Below are 19,766 nucleotides of genomic sequence, written 5' to 3' on the forward strand. Positions count from 1 at the left end.
ATCCAAACTTTAATGTGTATAGGAGCCCAGCGTACGAAATATTTAATTTTCAGTTTGCTATGTGATAGGTGGCTTTTGTGATTTGTGGGTGGCCAAGTAATGAATCTGCAGGAAACACCTACAACCGAAGGCTGCAAAGGATCCGCTATCTCAAAAACACTCGGTAACGCAATCATTATTATATATAATTTATAGTCCTCGCGTTGTCGTGGACACCACCTCATATATTTTAAATTCACCATAATACCATAATCGCTTTGAGCCACCCCAGCTGGCCCCTTGGAAGGGTTGGAAGCGCCTCTGTGAGAGTTGCTTGGTCCTCTCAAGATCAAATTGTTGTTGTGAAATATCTGTTATAACAAACTTTCAATCAGACTTAGCTCTTAGTAAGCTAGACTTGGTTTCGATAAAGATTGCCCTGTGGTAGAGAGGAGAAATCTACCTTCCTTATGTTCTTCTAATTGCTCGTTTGCTCGAGCTTTGTGAAGTGCACTCAATGGAATATGACCCATTAGGTTGTCAAACCCAAATTGGGCTAATGGGTCCCAGTTCCTTGAGCACATGTTACTGTCTGGTTCAAATTGCCCTCTGCTGCTTACGGTAATCAATGCCCACTATTAAAAATTTGGAATTAAAGCAATAACCACCTTTTCAATTCCGTTAAACTTATTTAATATGGGAGATACCTCTATATTTTGAGAACATGACTTCTACATTGACCTCTTCTCCTCCTCAATTTATACATCATAAATTAAAATCCTTCTATCTTACTTAAGTTCAACACTGACAGCTCATATTCGAGTCCAACGAGCCCTAGTTAACAATCGCTATAGCCTATTGTCATTCTCACTCACTACTGAAGCTATTGACACCGGGGAGGCTTTTTATGTGCATTCACCTCGATAGACTTCTCATATCGAGATCGAAATTGACTCACAACGCTGGGTCAACATCATCGATAGCGTTTATCAACTCTTTAGACTGTTACTGCAAACTTTAAAACGGTATGCAAAAGAAAAGGATTTATTACAATTCTATTTGGTCTCTAGGACCATCTAATCCACATTCTACTGTCACGCAGACTATTTTACTGGCATTTATCTAAGGGCCCATTTGGCAACAAGATTAGGATAAAATTATATTAAGAGTATTTTTATTCTATTTGAGTGTTTGGCTAAAAAAAATATAGGATAGGATAATATTTGGTTGTGATAATTAGGATAAAAAATTAAAATGATCAAATTGACCTTATTATTGTTTTCCCCGTTTGATCTAAATAGACTTTTATTATTTCTTTTTATTAAAAAAAAATAAGTTTTAAATTATAATATTTTAGCTTTTGGAGAGAGTCAAAATGATAACTTAGCATTTTGGAAAATGGGGTGGGATATTCTAAAGCCTGCTGCTATTCTCTTCTAAGAGACCTCCTCTTTCTCTTGCACTGTCGAGAGAAGGAAGAGGAAAGAAAGAAACATATATATATTTATATATAAGAGGCGTAAGAGACAAAGGAAGACCGGCGAGTTTTGACGAACGAGAAAACGATGCAGCGTGGGGGAAGCAAACGTCCACATGGGATGATTGCTAGGCAGGAAATATGCGTGGCAATGCTTGTACTCGAGGATTGGACCACCCTAAGCATCAATAATTGATAGGGAAGGACCAAGACAATGTTCAAGTTTTGAAAAGGAGATTGGGACAGGAACGCGGTGCACAGTAGATGGAAATACGTGCAGAGGCACATGATCATCGTTTGTTAAAGGGCAGAGGACCTTTATATATATATATATATATATATCAAAAGGAGTTGTGAATCAGCTAATTATTAGAGCTCGAATGGGAACACCTAAGCCTCCGATGAGTCCAAAAAGAGGCTACATGCTAAATTAACCGTGGACTTGACCACCTCCCCCCACAGGCGGCCCTATTGCACTCCGAAAAGAAATGACAAAAAGTACACGAGAGAAAAGAAGGTTTGAGCAAGGAGCAGTAGTAGATGATGTTGCAGATTGTTCAAGGTGGACTGCTGATTGTAATAATCTGGAGCATATTTGCTTTGTGGTCTCTAGCGGTGATACCAATCTCGCTGTCTCTTCGATTAGATCGTAGGAGTTCGTCAAAATTGATTTTGAGGTAGTTACTGGGAAGAGACTGGCGTTTGACTCACAGGCCTTCTGATTCCTTTCTGTCTTCAACCGGCTGCCCATAATATTCTTGCGCCATCTAAATCATTAAGCATGTTGTGATATCTGGGCTTTGCTTAAGACTCTCAAAACATATTTTGTTTAGTGCTTTTCAAATCAGCTATATAAGAATGGTTATTGCTGTCTTAAACTTACCTTTGTGACCGCCTAGATAGAGGAGTTATTTTTTAGACCATGGAATAGCCTCACCTCGCCTATTATGCTACCTACAAAATAAGTTAGCTTTCGCCATCTTAGGCTAGAGAGAAGGGCAAGCCTATTGATATTCTAATAAACTTAATTGAAAGTATTAATGGCACGTATTTGGTGATTTTAATTATGTCCATTCGAATATATACATACATACATACATATATACATATATATATTTATTTATATTGTCTCTTTTGACTCTGATGACCTATATAGATCAGGCAGCAAATGAATCCATCATTCAAGATAAAGAATATATTTGCTTTATAATCTCCAGCAATGATACCAATCCCACTATCCCGTCGATCGGATCATCATAGGAAGTGCCAAAATAAAATTTTGAGGTAGTCGTTGGAAGGAGACGACCATTTGACTCGCATATCTTCTGGTTCCTTCCTACCTTCAACCGATTGCCCAAAATATTTTCGCGCCATCTAATCATTAGGTAAGTTGTGATATCTAGACTTTACTTACACCGTCAAACTAAGTTTTATTTTTCATTTTCTAAATCATTCATGTGCCAATGGCTATTGCTATCTTGAACTTTCCTTTGTGACCGCCTAGACAAGCTATTTTTCAGCCTATAGAACAGTCTCACCTCACCTGCTATGCTATTCACAAAATAAGTTAGCTTTCTCCGTCTTAGGCTAGAGAGGAAGACAAGCCTATTGATATTCTAATAAACTTAATTGAAAAGCATTAATGGCACGCATTTGGTCATTTTGATTGTGTCCATTCAAATTTATATATTTTTTATGTTGTCTCTTTCGACTGTGACAATTTAGATACTTGGATGGCCAACATAGATCAGCCTGCAAATGAACCCATCCTCAATTTAATCTACCTCTTTAAATGTGTGGAAGCCCAAAACAACGTAGTTTCCATATGTACAATTCCTGCAAGCCAAGATGGGCTACCCCAAAGCATTAAGATAGGATGGAAGACTGAGTTAATTTATTATTTAACAACGGTTTTGCATGTATATCCTTCTCGAATCTCTAATTTATGTTTACAAATTTCGAAATTTGATATTTGCATGCATATCTTTTAAAACATCTAGGAACATTTTATTTCAGAAATATGTTGACATTTACTTAATTAAAATTGATGCCAATTTGACGTATAAGCCAAACTAAGCACTTGGAAACTAATTTATATATTATATTATACATATGTATATATATATAAATATATATAATTGCATTTAAAAAAATAAAATAAAGAACAAACGACTCCTTGGTTTCTGCAGTGATACTTCCCATTTTAAGAACGTCCCTATCTGTACCACCTTTTGCATGCCCTCCAAACTTTAAAACCGCCCGTCACTGTGAACAAATTTTTCTGGCAGAGATGAACAAAGTTTTGAGCACACTACATATCAAGAAGAGAGAGAGAGAGAGAGAGAGAGAGAGAGAGAGAGAGAGAGAGAGAGAGAGAGAGGCGATGGCAGAAGAAGAACTGAAACCTGGTTGGCTTTCCAAAGAAGCTAATTCTATTTCGAGGAAGAGAGAGGAAAAAAAAGAACTTAATTCCTTATCGGGCGTTAATGCAATTTCAATGCATGGAATGCTATCTATGGCAATCTCTTATCACCACCCTCCACCTTCCTCTCTACCTCCATCTCCTCTAATCTCTCTCTCTCTCTCTCTCTCTCTCTCTCTCTCTCTCTCTCTCTCTCTCTGTGCGTGTGTGTGTGTTACTCCCAAGACACACACAAACACCATATATTGGTTGGGATATAGTTTATCGGTGCACCATCGCCATGATTCCCAGAGCTCATCACCTCCATTGCCTCTTCTGGTGCTTCCTAATCTTACTATTCTTCCGATTGTCAGGTATTTTCCTTTCTTCCCCTCCATTTCCCTTAGTTTGGATTGATGCATATTCATACGGTTTCTTTTTTCTGTGTGTGTGTTCATGTTGGTCTGAAGATGGGTACGATCCGATGGATCCAAATGGGAACATCACGATCAAGTGGGATTTCCAGACTATAGACAATGTTTACACGGTATTGTATGATGTGATCAACGAATTTATGTTGTCCTTTCGCTACCAGTAAAGATTCACCCCTCTGCAAAATGACAAGTTTGGGAAATAAAATAACTATACTTTTATTGAATTAAATCATCCAGTAGTAGTTCTTAATACCATCAGGTTTTGGCCTCGTGGAAAATTCCATCAAATGTACCAACTTAGTGCCATCTTAAGAGAGTGTTCCTCGTAACTATTTGATGTATATTCGAGACGACAAGATAGTGCTCCATTTGTGCAAGGCTCACCTTTTCTTTCTTAAAGTTATAGGTCATGGTACGCATATACAATTACCAGCTTTATCGGCACATTGAGCTTCCTGGTTGGAAGCTGAGTTGGACCTGGGCAGGGGACGAATTCATTTGGAACATGCAGGGTGGAGAAGCCACTGAGCAAGGAAATTGTTCTAGATTCAGAGGAGAAACTATACCGCACTGCTGCGAAAAGAGTCCAGTCATTGTGGATTTGCCTCTTGGGGCTCCTTACAATAAGCAAGTAGCAAATTGCTGCAGAGGAGGAGTACTGTCTTCTACTGTTCAAAACCCAACTAGATACATGACCTCTTTCCAAATGTCTGTGGGGAATCTGAATGGTAACATTATTAAGACCGATAAGCCGTCAAATTTTAGTATTGGTATTCCAGGATATACCTGCAGTGATCCTATCGATGTTGCACCGAGCAAATTCCAATTCGACAAGCACCGAACCACGCAAGCTCTAAGTAAGCGATGTAGGACTTGCAGATATGTTTGCTTCTGTACTTTATGAAGATGCTTATGCGATTCAGTAAAGGAGGCTATTTTTGGTTCTTTTGCTAACAAGAAATGAATTTTACCACTACAGCATTGTTACTTAGGCTTTTTGGATGAATTCTTTTGCAGTGACATGGGAAGTTACTTGTTCCTACTCCCAGTTCAGGGAATCAGATCAGCCCAGTTGCTGTGTTTCTTTGTCTACCTTCTACAATGATACCATTGTTTCATGTCCTCGTTGTAGCTGTGGCTGCCAAACATCTCCGACGTCGCCAAAATGCATTAGGTAAGCTCCTAAGAGACTCTATTTTCTCTTCCTAATGAATCTTGTATCAACTCCCTAGTTTATCTGGGCTTCATTTTTTTGACAATCTTATTGTAGGGAGGGTGAGCAACCTAATTTCTTGCAGCTTCCAAATGGTGATGAGGGATCAACACCTCCAGTTGTGATGTGCACACAACATATGTGTCCGATTCGAGTGCACTGGCACTTGAAAGTGAATTACAGGGAATACTGGAGGGTTAAGGTGACAATTACCAACTTTAATGTCGATAGGAACTATAGTGATTGGAACTTGGTGATACAGCATCCAAACCTGCGAAGCTTGACTCGAGTCTTCAGCTTCAACTACCAACCTCTTATTCAATATGGTGATTCCAGTGAGTATTCTTCTCTGGAATTTTTAACAGGAGCAGGAATAATTCTTTTGTCCTTGCCATTTTTACACGCTACTATGTTCTTGCTAACTATATCTGTGCATCTGAAGCTTGACACCTCGGAGAAAGTTCTGTATGCTAATTCCTATGTCGTTTCTTTTTTCGTCTCTCTCTCTCCCCCTCCATTCCTGAATTCAAAAATTGTCGACGCATAGGATCCCGATGGTAATTCATTGAAGTATTTAGTTATGAGTTAGGACAAATCACAGGCATGAGTCATATACAACCTGAAGTTTTAATCCCTGGAATAAATGACCTTGTGTAGAAACTAGATGGTACAAAAGCTTGAAACAGTGTGTAACAGATAATATTGGTTTAGCAAAATTAACATAATAAATTCTTGAGTTTTTTTCTTGCTAAATATCACTGTTCATCTTCAAATTCCACGAGAGATGATCCAGGGATCGGACTCTCCTTGTTAAGTACTGCAGACTCCTTAGGATTTACTCACTGTGAGAAGAACAGAGACAACCTTAGAACAAGAAAATTTTAAATTGTAATATTTCCACTACCATGCAGTAATACAGAGCTGTATATAGTTTCGACTAGAACATAATTTTATATTCTATTTTCAGATGACACAGGCATGTTTTGGGGGATACAATCCTACAATGATATGCTATTGCAATCCGGGAACAGTGGGAATGTACAGACCGAGATGCTACTCAAGAAGGACACAGGAGAATTTACGTTCAAAGGAGGCTGGGCATTCCCGAGGAGGATATCTTTCAATGGGCACGACTGCGTCATGCCGTCGCCGGACAATTACCCTTCTCTGCCCAATGGAAGCACAACTATGCCTGCTTTAGTTCACCTGCACCTGGGTCTGATTCCATTGTTGTTGTTTGCTGTGTTTCTTTACTTTTAGATAGATTTCAGAGTTGTAGAGTTGATTAAAATAATAGTTCCTATAGCTTGGGATGCTTTAATTTATACAGAAACAGAGCAGCTTGGGGGAAAATAACCTTCTCTGTTCCATGCTTAGATGCATAAACAATTGAATAAAGTTTCACATATCTCATATATACAATTGCACTTTGTATATACCTTGAACAGTCGGATGGATGGGGTATTGGGGTGTCCATAATACTAAGAGCAATATGGAGGGCGTGAATTGAAATGTATGGAAAATAATAATAAACTATAAGAAAATTTATTAGAAACACCTTATCTTTAGAGGGTTTGAGATTGGGTCTAATTATATTTTACTCAATTGCATAAACTCTCGTGTATTTTAAACTTTAACACTCAACAGTTTCTTTTTTCCTCAATATATTTGACGATAGTTAATGTTAAATTTACAAATTTTTATTAGAGATAAAATTATAAATTTAAAATTTGGTATCATTTCAGATGTCTCAGAAAGCTTATTAAATTCCCTAAAATTTTGTTTTATTTAATAAAAATCTTTAAATTCGGCTTCTTATAAATTTATCAATATATAAAAAATAAATAAAATATTATATTTTAATTAAGATTGTGAAACTTAAATGCTTTAATTAAAAGTTGAAATTTAGCCAAACTATACACCACATGGTGAGCAATTTCTCCCGTGGAATTTTGTAGGGTTGCCAGACTGGAGCCCATGGCCCACGGGGCCCACTTTTCCCACCAGAAGGGTGTTAAGATATTCCACAGACGAATCACAGCAGCATCCTAATCTCGAGGACAACTAACCCGAACCATCAAACGATCGAACCCCAGTAGCCCAAGTCCCCCGTGGCCGTGGTGGGTAAAAGACAGCGATGGCGCGCGGCGCAACGGAAGCCCTCTCCTCGCCGAGCCGTCCTCCTCGGCGTCAAATCGCCGCCGTAGCGTTCGTCGTCCTTCTGCTTCTCGGATGCGGGCCGTATCCCGCCCTCGGGGTCAACTCCGCCTCCGCTTTCGTTCAGAACGTCGTCTACTCCAATCGGATCGCCATCTTCTCCAAAACCTACTGCCCGTAATGTTCTTTCTCTATGTGTTCCTTGAGTTCCTTTCTTGGATTTTGATTTCATTGGATTTGTTTTTATCTTTTTGGTTTCAATTGTTGGCGGCAAATATTATTGCGTAGTACAGTAATTGTGAAGTCTAAATCAATCTATAGAATTAGCTGTTGCTTTTTTCCGACATAAATTAATGCATCTTAAATTGTTGTACTGTTATTAGTCGACAGAATTTTAGTGAAGAGGACAATAATCTGTTCCCTGGAAAAGGAATTTCTGAATGCATAGGCATATCATTACCTTCACATCAAGAATAAAGATCTCGCAAAGTCAAATTGAGTTGCTTTATCTTGTATTCTTCTGAATTTTTGATAGCAGAATATGAAACTATCTAAGAAAGAGCCAAGCCCTACATCAGAAGTTACCGTTTAACACATTGCCAAGTCTCTTTTCATGGTAGTCTCATTCCTGAGTTATTTGATGATTATAAGGTGTATGTTTTGCTGTTATTGCCTTTCTATATTTTTTTATTAATGCTATTTGCATCGTAGAAGCATTCGTATTTGCTAACTAGGTTTGTAGGAGAAAATAATTTTGTTAAGCTGCGTCGATTCCTTTGGCATAGATGTACCAACTTGGACAGATTTCCAGATTTCTCCTACGGCAACTGTATCCTTTTACATTACAAAAATCATCCAGCTCTTATGTTTTCATGTCTTGCGTGATAGAACTTAAACTTAACCTTCATGGATTTGCAAAAGTACGCACGTTACAAAAATCTTGCTTCATTTTAACTGCTTGACTCCATCTGCCCAATGGCTACAACTTGAGGCTATGGGTGACAAGATTTTAAGATTTAGCAAGCTTCCTTTTACATTGAGTTCCAAAATTTAGTATGGCTGCGGAATTGGTCAGGATTTTCTTTCCCCTCAGGAATAGTGAAACTATTTCCAATGTAACATAATTAAGTTGCTCTCTGCTAAGTTTAGATGTACGGAGTGAATAGTTTTGGGCATTCTGGCAATGCTAACAAGGATGCCTGTCTTGACGAAAATAAAGCACCGGAAAATTGAGGTTGGAGATGCTATGCGTCCACAGATAAGATATGAGAATTTATTAAGAGATTATTATGAAGAAGTTCTCGTTCAGTCTTCAGACACAGGTTCAAGCTATTAATCTAAATTGCAAAGTATTCTTGATTTTTCTTGCTAGTATGTGTGCAGCATCAGAATATCACTATTCTCAGACCAGGTGATAGATTGGACGATCGGATCTATCGAAATGCAACAGTGAGATCTTTTGCAGAATGCATTTATAGGGCCATTATGTGGTTGACATGTATCCTCACAGCTTAGATGTGGTCTCATTTTTCATATACGGGTGAATGATGCTGAGCTGCTTAAGAACTAAAATCAAGCATACCCTGTTTCCATCTCATGATAGTATCAGAAAATAAAAAATGGGAAAATTTTCAATTCAGTAGTTCTTATCAATTTAATGCTCACCTGACTGTCAACTGGAGTACACATGATGGAGTTATCCCTGTAATGGTTCTTGTTGCTTTTGTGGCGATGTTCTGCGCTTAACATAGTTTAAGAAACATTAGGTTGTGGATGCTCTAACATTGGATTTCTCTTACAGGTACTCAATGCGTGCTAAACGTGTGTTTGATCAACTAAGTGAGAAGCCATATGTAGTGGAACTTGATCTTAGAGGTAATGGATTTGTATCTTCTTTTCTTTCTGTAGTATGTGCGAGTTTGAAGCTGGTTAATGTTTGGAAAATCAGCAAGATTTTAAGGACTAGTTTCTGTTAGGCAATTCTCCATATAATGACTGATGTTCCATTCATCTTTGATCTTTATCAAATTCATCATTTCTACTAAAAGTTGTTTTTTGTGCCTTGAAAAGAGATGATATACAAAGAGATATATCCAGGTATAGTTATATGTATACAAGTGCATAAATATGTACATAGAGCATAAAGCCTACTCAGTTCCTTCCTCAGAGTCACTGAAACAACTTGAGAATCTGGCTTACAGTTGAATTTATTTATTCTTCTAGAGCTATACTTGAGGATCAAAGGATTAGTGTTTAGCAATAGCATATCATCTTGAAAAGTTGGATGTCTCTTCATTCTATATATGAGAATTCTGAGAGCATGTATTTTTCCGCTGACATTATTTCCATGCGAATAACAACCATAGGAGCAAGTGATTTTGGATTACTTACATTACATACTAGACAAGCTACTCTACTGTAAAATGGACTTGGGCGGCAGATATTCTTCTATCCTTGTTTTGAATTTGGGCCATACCCTGTGAAAATCCTAGAATGTCTTTATTTTACTTTGTCAAATTATTAAGAAATCACAGATCTGAGAATGGAACTCGTATTTCTTTCTTTTTGGTTGTCATATGATGCTGAATTCTCCACTCCAGTCAACTTTCTTAACTATGTTTTGTAAAATTATTGCAGAAGAGTAGTAATCTTCACAGTGCTATCTTGTTATCATGTATAATGCAGATGATGGCAGAGAGATTCAAAGTGTTCTTCTAGACTTAGTTGGCCGATACACTGTACCGCAAGTTTTTATCAACGGGAAGCACATTGGCGGCTCAGATGGTTTGTGTTCAATACTTTCAAATTTTCACTGGTTGTCTATGAAGTTCGCACCCTCCTATTCTTGGGCATAATCTTAATACTGTTTATCTTCAAACCATTCAGATACAATGGTTGCACTGGAAAATGGCCAGCTCCACAAGCTGCTTGGTAAAAGTAGATGACAGCTGCATCTCCGAGAAGCTGGACGCAATGACAGAGGTCGAAGGTGACAACCACCTCGAAGTTTATGTTAGATTGTTAGTTTCGGTACTAAAATTTGGATGTTTGGAATGCACTTTGCTTTCCAGTTATGTGTGGGATTATTGACCATCAAATAGACTGTGTTTTGGAGTTGAACTGTTACATTTGCTGCTGTAGCAATTGTATCAATCTAGTTCATATTCTATAGCCTCGTTTGAAACAAATGTTATCTTTTTCTTCGGCGGTCATCGAAATGGAGCAGATGCCTAAATCTGACAACCCGTATCCAGGAAAAGACCAAGAGGCTACGAGACGAAATGTTAAAGTGGGTCCACTTTCTTGGTGCGACTTTCCTTAAAAAAATTATCTCAGACAGAGACCTAATTCAAAATGAAAAGAAAAGTGAGTGAGTGAAGTGACTTCCCAGTCTCCACTAAGCTCACTCTCCATGGCTTCCTCTCTTATCTCTCTAATACTTCTCCAGACATTAGTAGTATTCCAAGTAACTTCCAAGACCTTTCCTGGAGATATAGAAGCTCTGAAATCACTGAAGAACTCCATCAACCCCAACTCCATACTCCCAGGCTCGTGCCTTAGCACGTGGGACTTCGCCTACGACCCGTGCGACTCCGCCTTCACCTCCACCTTCACCTGCGGCTTTCGGTGCGATTACCTCGACCTAGCCTCCTCTCTCCTTCGCGTCACCGCCCTTTCCCTCGACTCCGCAGCCTACTCCGGAACCCTCCCGTCCTCCCTCTTCTCCTCCCTCCCCTTCCTCTCCTCTGCCGACCTCGCCGGAAACCTGATCTCCGGCTCGATCCCCTCCTGCCCTCTCCCCCCTCTCCTCCGCCGCCTCGTCCTCTCGCGCAACTCCCTCTCCGGCTCCATTCCTCCTTCCCTCTTCTCCTCCTCTTCTTTAGAAGAGCTCATCCTCGATAACAACCTCCTCTCCGGCCAAATGCCCCACGAGATCGCCTCGCTTCCTTCTCTCAAACGCCTCGAGATCCAATCCAATAATCTCACCGGTGGAATCCCCGATCTACGCCAGATCTCGGGCCTACTCCTGTTTGATGCAAGCGATAACGCACTCTCGGGAACCTTTCCAAAGGGGGGACACCTGCCGGTTTCTCTGGTACAGATTTCGCTCCGAAGCAACCGCCTGTACGGACCGCTACCAGCTGAATCGGTGGCCGACCTACCCTTTCTCCAGGCGAGGAGATTCTGCTCAATCTATTCTTTAGATTTGTAAATTTATAGAATTACTCCTTATAATTTTATCCTCTCTGTAGGTGATGGATATTTCTCATAATGAGCTATCGGGCACTGTACCCGCCACAGTATTCTTGCACCCGTCACTGGAGCAGGTGAGCCTGGCCTGGAACCGCTTCGAGTCACTGGAGGAACCGGTTGAGGTAGCAACAGGGAGCCGGGTTATATCGTTGGACATGGGCCATAACCGGCTGGGCGGGTTACTGCCTTGGTTCATTGGGGTGATGCCGAGGCTAGCGGCGGTGAACCTGGAGGAGAACCGGTTCACCGGGTTGATACCGTTTCAGTACGCTGTTCGGGTTGCGGGTTTAGGGGAGCGGGTCGGGTTCGCGAGGTTGATGTTGGAGGGGAATTATTTGCTTGGGCCCATCCCGAGCCCGATGGGATGGGTTAAGGAGGGAAGTGCGGCGGTTAGTTTGGCGGATAATTGCCTGAGTCGGTGCCCTCAAGTGTTCTTCTTTTGCAAGGGAGGGCAGAAGTCGGCAGACACGTGTCGGCTGTTTAATCCAGTCATACATCAATGATTAGGGTTGAGGATATAGAATTGCTTCTTAAATAGGAGTGGTTAAGAAGTCGATTCTATTTAATTAAAAATCATATGTTAAATGGGAATGTGAAAGCCAAATGGGACTTGAATTAGCTACGGTAACATTTTAACCAGGCTTAAGATGCCATTCACCAAGCCCATTGACACCAATATTTCTCATGGCCATGGGATGTTACGACTCGTACTCGGATAGTGCTCCATGGAGTCCACGCATTGTAACAGTTATCCGGATTAATTAATTAACTTTTACTTATTCTTCCTAAAGAGTAAAATGTGGATTATTTTCAAGCAAAGCCCACTCCGTGAGGTAGATTTTATCAGGATATGGGAGGTGTAAATGTAACGCACCGTGCAAGTTATTCCCTCTCATTTGAGACGGAATAATGAGTCAGTTAATGAGGCGCCGAGATATGTGTTGTTACACGTACTCGTAAAATGATATCCATCTATTATTCATAATTAGCAATTGAAAATTGAGAATAGTCCAAACAACATTATCATCGCTATCATTAAGAGCATTCAACACAGTTTGACTGTTGCTGAAAAGCCAAGCCACCGTATTGTCCACCAGCTGAGTGAGATCAATGATACATGGACAACATGGTGTCATAATATCTTCAGATACGTATCGAATCGAGTAGTATAGTTAAGTACTGGTGCCCCTATATATAATTAATTTGAAAACAAAGTTGGTATCTACAGTGTCTTTCCTCCATTAGAATACAAAGTTGGCAGAGGATAAAGCAAAGGCGATCCTAGCTTTTCTTGTAAACAAAGTAGTAATGCATGTGGTGGAATTTTGCTCAAAGCCTGGCTCCTGGAGAGGGACACAGATAGATATCGATCAGTTGTTGCTTTGACACACTGTAAAGTTCTCCTCTTCATCTACCAACCTTTTGAGCTGCAAGTGATCGATCACACCTCGCTAGCCCATGTGGCGTCCATGACTCGTATAAAAGTTCTCCATCGAGTAGTAGCGAGATGCAATGGATTTGAATTTGATACTACTAGTCTTCGTTTAATTTGCACGACTAGTACTCCTTTGATCTGCTACTCTTTTCAACTACTGTTTTGTATCATAGATTAAAAGCTCAGTGGAGCAGAAGTCAGCACGTGTACGCCTGCATCTGCCATGCAACTGCCACGTTCTCGGGACTACGTCTCTTAAAAGGCGCCAAAATTTTGAACTCCCGAGGATCGATACTATATGCGTTTGATTAGTATTGTGGATGCTAGGGATGGCATCGTATACATTTATAAGGAAATGAGTGGAAGACTTTGCATTTAATAAGCTAGTAGTATTACGATACAAGATAAAGATCAAATAAACCATTGAGATAAAATGGAAGTAGTTATGGCACATTCGAACTATGTTATTTTTATACGATTCTAGATTCCACCCGTCTGGTGAACTGTCTTAGTCTACTGATCATAAATGAAAGGCTTCAAAATGAGATAGATTTCTATTCACTTAAATTCCCAATTATCTTTATATACGTACGTGAAGTGATCGCTCTTTCGTTACTAATTCGAAGTGGTTGACATGTCACCAGCTGCAACTATCGCTACCCATCTGAATTGCTATACCCATCAATCCATTCGGTAGTCCCACAGCCAATCACTCCCGAATCAAACGCGTACATCTCAATTACTCCTAATCATAAGCTCATTGGGGGTATTTTGCATTTCCACCCCTACAAAATTTTACGCAATAAACCAAGCGATCTCGACTCTGATTTAAGATTTTGTCCCTGCCACGTGGACAGCTAACATCGGGAGCAGCGGAGGGAAATTATTCGTACCAATAAATACAAAGTTATCTAGCGGTGCTTTAATTCTACCATTAATTTCAAACAGAGGAGCGCTATTTACAGATCCAGCTGGCCGCTGGATCTCGAATCAACGGCCGAGATCGACCTCTCGGCGTGCTCCCCGAAAACCCTCACCACCTCCGCCATGGACGGCCTCAAGCTCGGGTTGCTCCCCACGCACATCGCCGCCACCTCCGCCGCCGCCTCTGCTTCCGCCACGTCGTACTCCGTGCCCAGTCTGGGGTCCACCAGATCCCCCACCTCTCGGCGCATCACGGCCGTCAAAATCCTCCCCTTGTCCAAGCGAACCGCTTCGACGCCCGTGATCAGCTCCAGGACCAGCACGCCGAAGCCGTACACGTCGCTCTTCTTGGTGACCAGCCCGGTCTTGAGGTAGTACGGGTCGACGTAGCCCGGCGAGCCGGTCATCTGCCGGGCCGGGCCGGGCCTCACCATCGACTCGAAGGCCGACACCGCGGACCCGAAGTCGCAGAGCTTGGCATCGAGATTAGCGTCCAGGAGGACGTTGGACGGTTTGATGTCACCGTGGATGATTTGGGGGTCGCAGCCGTCGTGGAGGTACTCTAGGGCCTTCGCGATCTGGAACGCGATCGCGGCCCTTCGCGGCCACGTTAATGGAGCTCCGGAGGTGGCGTGGAGGTGGTCGTGGAGGGTGCCGTTCGGGGCGAGGGAGAACACGGCCGCTGGAGCGGCGCTGTCGTCGTCGTCGTCGGAGAAGCCGAGGAGTGAGACGATGTGGGGGTGGCTGATGCGGCGGAGTACGGCGAGCTCTTGGAGGAAGAGGCAGCGGAGGCGGTCGCTGCGGCGGTGGAGCTTGACGGCGGCGAGTGAGCAGGAGGAGGGGAGGAGGGCAAGGAAGACGGTGCTGAAGCCACCCTCGCCGATGACCGAGGAGGTGAAGGAGGAGGTCATGGATTCGATCTCGGACCATGTGAATTGGCGGATTGGACCCCATTTGGGCTCATAATTGGGCTCGTCGGTCACTCGGCAGTTGGGTCCGCCGCCGTAGCAGCAGAAGAAGCTGTACTTGCGGACCATCTCAAGGTAGTGACTAGTGAGAGGAAAGTGAGAAGAAGATATCTATGTGGAGAGTCTAGAGCCGAGTATCTACTAATAAGGAGAGAGAGAGAGAGAGAGAGAGAGGGAGGAAAGTGAGAAGAAGATAGTGGAGGAAAGAAGTGTACTTTGGTATTTATATAGGCCCAGCAACTTAATCTACTAATAAAACGGGGAATAAGCTGTGGGGCAACTAATCTGACGAGGATAATTGAAGAGGTATTAATATGAGGTAACTTTCATTTTAATTTTTTTAAATAATCACACGTGGGCTCTTGAACTATTAATCGTTTTGATATAAATGTTCTTAGTAACATTAGGTAAAAATAATTGAATGCAAAATGTACGATGTCAATATATATGATTAATATTAGGTTCTTTTTTACCTCCTCCTCCTTAAGATTGGCCGTAGAAAGTGCCAAATGCATATAATTGGCAGTTTGGAGTACGAAGCCGATAAGATTTGGAATTTTGGATAGTTTGTCTGTTCCCTTCCAAACTCTTTAATCATATATACTTAGCCCTAGAAATTAAATCGAAGTCATGGGTCCGTTTTAATTGTTGGGGTGTAGAAGAAGGTGACACCCTAACATATATTGAATTGAAACTTTGGACTATCTCAAACAAAATTAAAGATTTCTTCCGATCCTATCAATGGCCCATTTCATCTCCCTTTATTTAAATCGGTTTGACTGGATTCAATGCTGCCTAATTCACTAACACAATCATATCAATCAAATAATAATAAGAACGAACCAAGAAGGTTCCTTCGTTTGAGCAGGTGCTAAGCATTTTGGATAACAGTATAGGCAAATTTATTCGGAGACAATCTATCATTTTATTATTTGATACAATATTACGTTTGAAGAAGATAAATAAATTACCACTTATTTTAAAATATACTATAAAGTTGATAGGATTATCCTAAGCAAAATATAAATCAAATAAAATAATTTTATATAATAAGATGTGAATGACAATCAAATCGAAACAAGTTGTATTTTAAAAAATGTATATATCCAAACATGAAACAAAGAGGATAAGTATTCCCAATCCGTGTGCCTGTCCTATTATTCCCAAATTATCTAACGATCCTGTCGTTTGGCTAACATAATTTGGTTGGTGTCATAAAGAAAACTGAGCACCGGAAGCTACTCGCAAGCTGCCAGGAGAACAAATTTAGGGACAAGCAGCTGCGTGAATCTAAAGAAACTATTAATTTTCTGGGATGTTCTATTGAGCAGAGAGGGGGTGGAAAAAATATTGGATGATTTGTGCCTAAACTAACAAACAAGATGGAAATTTATTAAGAAATGGTGACAAATTGTGTCTGTGGATCAGTGGGTGTAACTTAGGTGGACCATATCTTTGTTACTTTTGGTATCTTAGTTTATGATTTATGTAGATGGGTTTGTACTTGCAAGTACATTGACTGAGTAAACTATTAAAACTTGTGAACCAAGAACTCCCAACTCGGTTTCTTTACTAGTCTCTCAGTCTTCGGTCGTGGCACCGGGGAGTTTCGAATATATCTAAGAAAATAGAGTTACGTATATATAATGTTTTACTATTAAATATATTAAAATTTAACTCTCGGTTAAATTTTATAGGTATATATGCAAAATTAAAAGATTAAGTGTTTTGAGGGATTAGTAGTAAGGCTTTTAACAGTGAGTTTGAACATTGAGCTTGTGGGCTTGAGCTAGTGTCAGTTTGTTCGAGCTTAGCATAGATAAGTATATAAGTTTATCTTGCTTGGTTTCATTCTTAAATCTTTAGTTCATTATTTCGGTATCGAATAATTGATATGATAAATATATACTCTTATAGATATTCTTCTATCTAAATGCTTTAAAATGAATGGCTTTAGTTGATTAACATGTTGGAGTTATTTGGTTTTGGATTGAGCTAACTTGATATTTAAGTGAGCCAAAGTTTTATTAATTTCAAGCCAAATCGAACTAAGCCGAGGCTCGTTTACACCATGCATATTAACGTTAGAAGGATGTACGCATAAATAAATTATTATCGAGGGTTACACGTGGAAAGAAAGAACCCTATTTTTTACACGAGAGGAGATCGAAGAGCCTCAACAATCCCAACAACGGTACGCCTCGTGTGTGTGTCCAGGTTTTGTAGGTATTACTCCAGCATGGGCTATGTGAGCCACTTTAAATTGATTCATTAATTCGGCCCAATATGAGATTAGGCTTAGAAGAAGTCTTTTACACTCCTCAATGAAGATAATCCAGCCAGCCCTGGCCAATATAATTGATCGAAAGCCCAACTTTGAAGGCCAGCCCAACTCAAAGCGTTCTTTGTCTATTTCCTATATTAGATATATATAATTTATATAAGAGATTGAGATAAAAATAGAATGTTATTTAAATAGTATTCCCCTTCACACGTATCAAATCACAGGCTGTACTCTGTTAATTCCCACCGTAAGTAGCCACCGACAAGTTTAGAATCTCAATCTCCTCCCCCCCCCCCCCCCCAAAACGATGGGTGGTAGTTTCGTCGCCTCTTCATCCATTGAAAACGAGCGTCGAGCAAAACGTGGGCGCCGATCGATCGATCGGTCGATCCTTCCGTCCCCGTTAATTTTATGGTTTCGACCTCGCCTTTTTCACTTTTTCCTATTGGTTAGTGAAAAGTGCAGAAGTAGAGTTATAATTTTACTTAAGGGTAGGGTTCTATCTGCAAAAGGATTCTCTTTCTTCGTTCCCATTTTAAGGGGCCCCAAATCCACTCGCTCTCCCAGATCCATCGTCACCTTCCTCGTCTCCGAGATCCAGAAGTATCCACCATGACCATGTCTTCCTCCCCTCTCCCCAACGGCGCCTCCTCCAATGGCGTCTCCTCCCTCCTCCCATTTCGGATCTTTATCGGGTACGACCCGCGGGAGGACCTCCCCTACGAGCTCTGCCGCCGCTCCCTCCTCAAGCACTCCTCCATCCCCCTCTCCATCTCCCCGATCCGCCAACCCGAGCTCCGCTCCGCTGGCCACTACTGGCGGGATCGCAACCCCACCGAGAGCACTGAGTTCTCCTTCACCCGCTTCCTCACCCCCTTCCTCGCTGATTTCCACGGCTGGGCCCTCTTCGTCGACTGCGATTTCCTCTACCGCGCCGACATCAGCGACCTCGTCTCTCTGATCGACCCGTCCTACGCCGTCATGTGCGTCAAGCACGAGTACGCGCCCAAGGAGACCACCAAAATGGACGGCGCCGTCCAGACCGTGTACCCGCGCAAGAACTGGTCGTCCATGGTGCTCTACAACTGCGGCCATCCCAAGAACAAGGTGCTGACGCCGGAGACGGTCAGCACCCAGACAGGGGCGTTCCTGCACAGATTCATGTGGTTGGACGACGCCGAGATCGGGGAGGTGCCGTACGTATGGAACTTCCTGGTCGGGCATAACAAGATTGTTCCGGAGGATCCTACGACGGTGCCGAAGGCGCTACACTACACTTCCGGGGGCCCGTGGTTCGAGGCGTACAAGGATTGCGAGTTCGCGGAGTTGTGGTTGGAGGAGTTGGAGGAGTACGAGAAGGAGAAGGAGAAGGATAAGAAGGGGAAGAAGGAGATCGCAGAGGATGCGGCTGCAGTAGCTGTTTGATTTGGGTAATCCATGTAGTAGTTTACAACTTTATATTGTCTCTGTAGTAGGAGATTTCATATGCTTGGCAATTAGCCTTAGATGAGTTTAATTCATTCTAATTTCATCGCATTATAGCTATGGATTTGTTTCTCTATATAATTCTGAGTAAATTTCTCTGCTTGCTATTCTTCTTCGCTGTCTCTTCTTCCATTTCCTTTTTCTTTCTTGTGTTGCTAGATCCATTATACCCAGCGGGCTAGAATATTCTTAGCCCGATCCGACCCAAGTAATTGGTAAGTCCGACATCAAACAAATATTTAAGCGGGTTGACCCGAAAGCCTGGCCCAAACTCGATTTAACGCGGCCAATGATCATCTCTAGATGGATGTTATCTTTTAAGAAATATGTTGCATTTGTGTAAACATCTATGTGTTTTTAATAAATTATTTTTTACCTCTTTGAACTATCACATATTTTCACAGTAATTTTTTAAATTTTTTTGGTACATATTAACCTCTTGAACTATTAAAAACGACGTTGATAAAATTAGTAAATTAACCAAATTGCCCTTTTAACTTTTAACGGCGGGATAGTTAAGTGGCTTAGCTTTTTTTTTTTTTATAAAAAAAATTCCTTCATTGCTCATCATCTCCATTTCTTCCAACCCACAACTCATTTCTCTATCTCTTCTTTGCGAAACCCTATTCTTTCCTCTTGTTATCATCCTATCCAAATGTTAGAAACGACCACCGATATCTCTCTTCGCTTTGCCACCGCCTCTTATCTCTCTCCATTCGCTGTGTCCCTCTCCAAGCGCAAAACCCTATGCTGCA

General features: G+C 41.2%; 5 protein-coding genes across 5 annotated transcripts; 4 read left to right on the forward strand and 1 right to left on the reverse strand.

Annotated features, from left to right (window-relative positions):
* Nucleotides 1-4,103: 4,103 nt before the first annotated feature.
* LOC140763677 (COBRA-like protein 7) lies at nt 4,104-6,842 on the forward strand. Its single transcript, XM_073101967.1, has 6 exons — nt 4,104-4,231; nt 4,328-4,404; nt 4,698-5,148; nt 5,309-5,465; nt 5,562-5,839; nt 6,472-6,842. Exons 1-6 carry the CDS (start codon nt 4,159-4,161, stop codon nt 6,762-6,764), a joined length of 1,329 nt encoding a protein of 442 aa, XP_072958068.1. The 5' UTR covers nt 4,104-4,158; the 3' UTR covers nt 6,765-6,842.
* Nucleotides 6,843-7,568: 726 nt separating this feature from the next.
* On the forward strand, nt 7,569-10,849 carry LOC140761865 (monothiol glutaredoxin-S6). The gene is made up of 4 exons (XM_073099371.1): nt 7,569-7,838; nt 9,463-9,536; nt 10,347-10,445; nt 10,548-10,849. The coding sequence occupies exons 1-4, from the start codon at nt 7,642-7,644 to the stop codon at nt 10,604-10,606; spliced, it is 429 nt and encodes a 142-aa protein (XP_072955472.1). The 5' UTR covers nt 7,569-7,641; the 3' UTR covers nt 10,607-10,849.
* Nucleotides 10,850-10,929: 80 nt separating this feature from the next.
* LOC140761864 (uncharacterized) lies at nt 10,930-12,506 on the forward strand. Its single transcript, XM_073099369.1, has 2 exons — nt 10,930-11,835; nt 11,915-12,506. The coding sequence occupies exons 1-2, from the start codon at nt 11,074-11,076 to the stop codon at nt 12,416-12,418; spliced, it is 1,266 nt and encodes a 421-aa protein (XP_072955470.1). The 5' UTR covers nt 10,930-11,073; the 3' UTR covers nt 12,419-12,506.
* A 1,425-nt stretch (nt 12,507-13,931) lies between these two features.
* On the reverse strand, nt 13,932-15,437 carry LOC140763134 (salt tolerance receptor-like cytoplasmic kinase 1). The gene has a single exon (XM_073101196.1). It carries the CDS (start codon nt 15,309-15,311, stop codon nt 14,310-14,312), a length of 1,002 nt encoding a protein of 333 aa, XP_072957297.1. The 5' UTR covers nt 15,312-15,437; the 3' UTR covers nt 13,932-14,309.
* Nucleotides 15,438-17,938: 2,501 nt separating this feature from the next.
* On the forward strand, nt 17,939-19,123 carry LOC140762262 (protein CDI-like). The gene has a single exon (XM_073099959.1). The coding sequence runs from the start codon at nt 18,139-18,141 to the stop codon at nt 18,949-18,951; it is 813 nt and encodes a 270-aa protein (XP_072956060.1). The 5' UTR covers nt 17,939-18,138; the 3' UTR covers nt 18,952-19,123.
* Nucleotides 19,124-19,766: the final 643 nt, after the last annotated feature.

This window comes from Typha angustifolia, chromosome 7, assembly GCF_048772165.1.
Source record: "Typha angustifolia cultivar Huaian chromosome 7, ASM4877216v1, whole genome shotgun sequence".
In the NCBI taxonomy this organism is placed as follows: domain Eukaryota; kingdom Viridiplantae; phylum Streptophyta; class Magnoliopsida; order Poales; family Typhaceae; genus Typha; species Typha angustifolia.